Below are 1673 nucleotides of genomic sequence, written 5' to 3'. Positions count from 1 at the left end.
TTGGAAAAACCAGCAAAAACGGTTTTTTTTTTTTTGGGATTGAAGGTGGTTTAGAGTTTAAGGTGCATTTGGTTTGGTGGTTCTGTTGCAGAATTTTTTATTTTCTTCCAGGGATCGTTTGGCTACCGTTGGAAAATTATCTTCTTACACCAACCAGTTCTTTCATATTTTCTCGTCACATATTTGGTATTGTTACTTTTTCTTCTTCGTATTTCTTTAGTTAGTCTGTTTGGTGTTATTTTTTTTGGTTTTTATTTGCTATTGAATTGAGAAAATGGAGAGTGGAAAAGATGATTCGTTGCAAGCTATTGGTGTAAGATTGAATGATAAAAACTACTCTTATTGGAGTTTTTTGATGAGAAATTTTTTAAAAGGGAAATATTTGTGGGATTACATTGATGTTACTATTGTTAAACCAGTTGATAGATTGAAAGAAAACTTCGCTGAGTTATTAAGGATTTGGGAAGCAAACAATTCGAAAATTATTACTTGGATTAATAACTCAGTAGATAACACTATAAGATATCAGTTGGCGAAATTTCAAACTTGTCGTGAGATGTTGTTTTACTTAGCAGATAGGTTCCAACAGTCGAACTTTGCAACACATTATAAGTTAGAAGCTGATATTAGAAATATGGAACAAAGAGATATGAGTATTCAAGAATTTCATGCTGCAATAACTGATCTTTGGGATCAGTTGGCTCTTACAGAATCTGAAGAGTTGCAGGCTTGTGCTCCTTATATTGCTCGTAGGGAGGAAGGTCGTTTGGTTCAGTTTTTGATGGCTTTGCGTAGTGATTTTGAAGCCATTCGTAGTACAATTTTACATAGTAAGCCACTTCCCTCTATTGCTAAAGTTGTTAATGAGCTTATGGATGAAGAGACACGTCTCAAGTACCAAGCAAGGAAAGGCATTCTTGAAACACCTATTGAAACAGTGTTAGCTGTACAGCCGAAGCCAAATCATCAGAACAAACCTTATACAAAGGTTACTATGGATGAATGCAGCTTTTGTAAGCAAAAGGGTCATTGGAAAGCTCAATTTCCCAAGTTAATTAACAGGTCACAACAGAATCAGAGACCTCAAAAGCCTTTTAAGTATAACACTGCAACAGTTATACCGCCATCTGACTCGTCTGGTTCTAGTGGTTCATCTTCTTCTATGCCGAAAACTGATAATGTGGTTGATCAATTTCAAATGTTTCAGAAATTTCTTGCTATGTAACCACATGCTATGTCCACCTCTGCTCCGGAAGGCCCTTTAGCTCCTAAGTCTTCCAGTACTACATTAGACTCACTCTCAGATCAGTGTCAGAGATTCTTAGCCATGCAACCCCATGCCTTGTCCTCTTTTGAAGGTTTGTTTTCTCTTCTTTCTTCTCCAAGTATGCCTTATTCAGTTTGGGTTTTAGATTCCGGAGCCTCTTGTCATATGTCTCATGACTTATCATCTTTTGTTTCATTAAAACATATATCTGACCTTCCAGTCCAAACCGCTGATGGCACACCAATGTCATTAGGTGGTATTGGCTCTGTTGTCACACCTAATCTATCTCTTCAGAATGTTCTTCATGTTCCTAAGCTTACTTTAAATCTTGCTTTTATTAGTCAGTTGTGTGATTCTAGATGTTTAATTTTATTTTCTTCCACTGGTTGTTATGTGCAGGATGTAT

The 1673-nt window shown here is 36.3% G+C and overlaps 1 protein-coding gene across 1 annotated transcript; it reads left to right on the top strand.

Moving 5' to 3' along the window:
* The first annotated feature begins 274 nt into the window (after positions 1-274).
* LOC147567079 (uncharacterized) lies at positions 275-1225 on the top strand. Its single transcript, XM_086656892.1, has one exon. It carries the CDS (start codon positions 275-277, stop codon positions 1223-1225), a length of 951 nt encoding a protein of 316 aa, XP_086513018.1.
* Positions 1226-1673: the final 448 nt, after the last annotated feature.

Source organism: Eschscholzia californica, unplaced genomic scaffold, assembly GCF_041429995.1.
Source record: "Eschscholzia californica isolate CP2 unplaced genomic scaffold, dmEscCali1.0.p SCAF_1, whole genome shotgun sequence".
In the NCBI taxonomy this organism is placed as follows: domain Eukaryota; kingdom Viridiplantae; phylum Streptophyta; class Magnoliopsida; order Ranunculales; family Papaveraceae; genus Eschscholzia; species Eschscholzia californica.
The sequence above is the reverse complement of the archived record's forward strand: the minus strand, read 5'-3'. Positions and strand labels throughout refer to the sequence as shown.

What these genes read in the sequence shown, in the direction of transcription:
- LOC147567079 (XM_086656892.1), top strand. Translation starts at nt 275, where the DNA reads ATGGAGAGTGGAAAAGATGATTCGTTGCAAGCTATTGGTGTAAGATTG.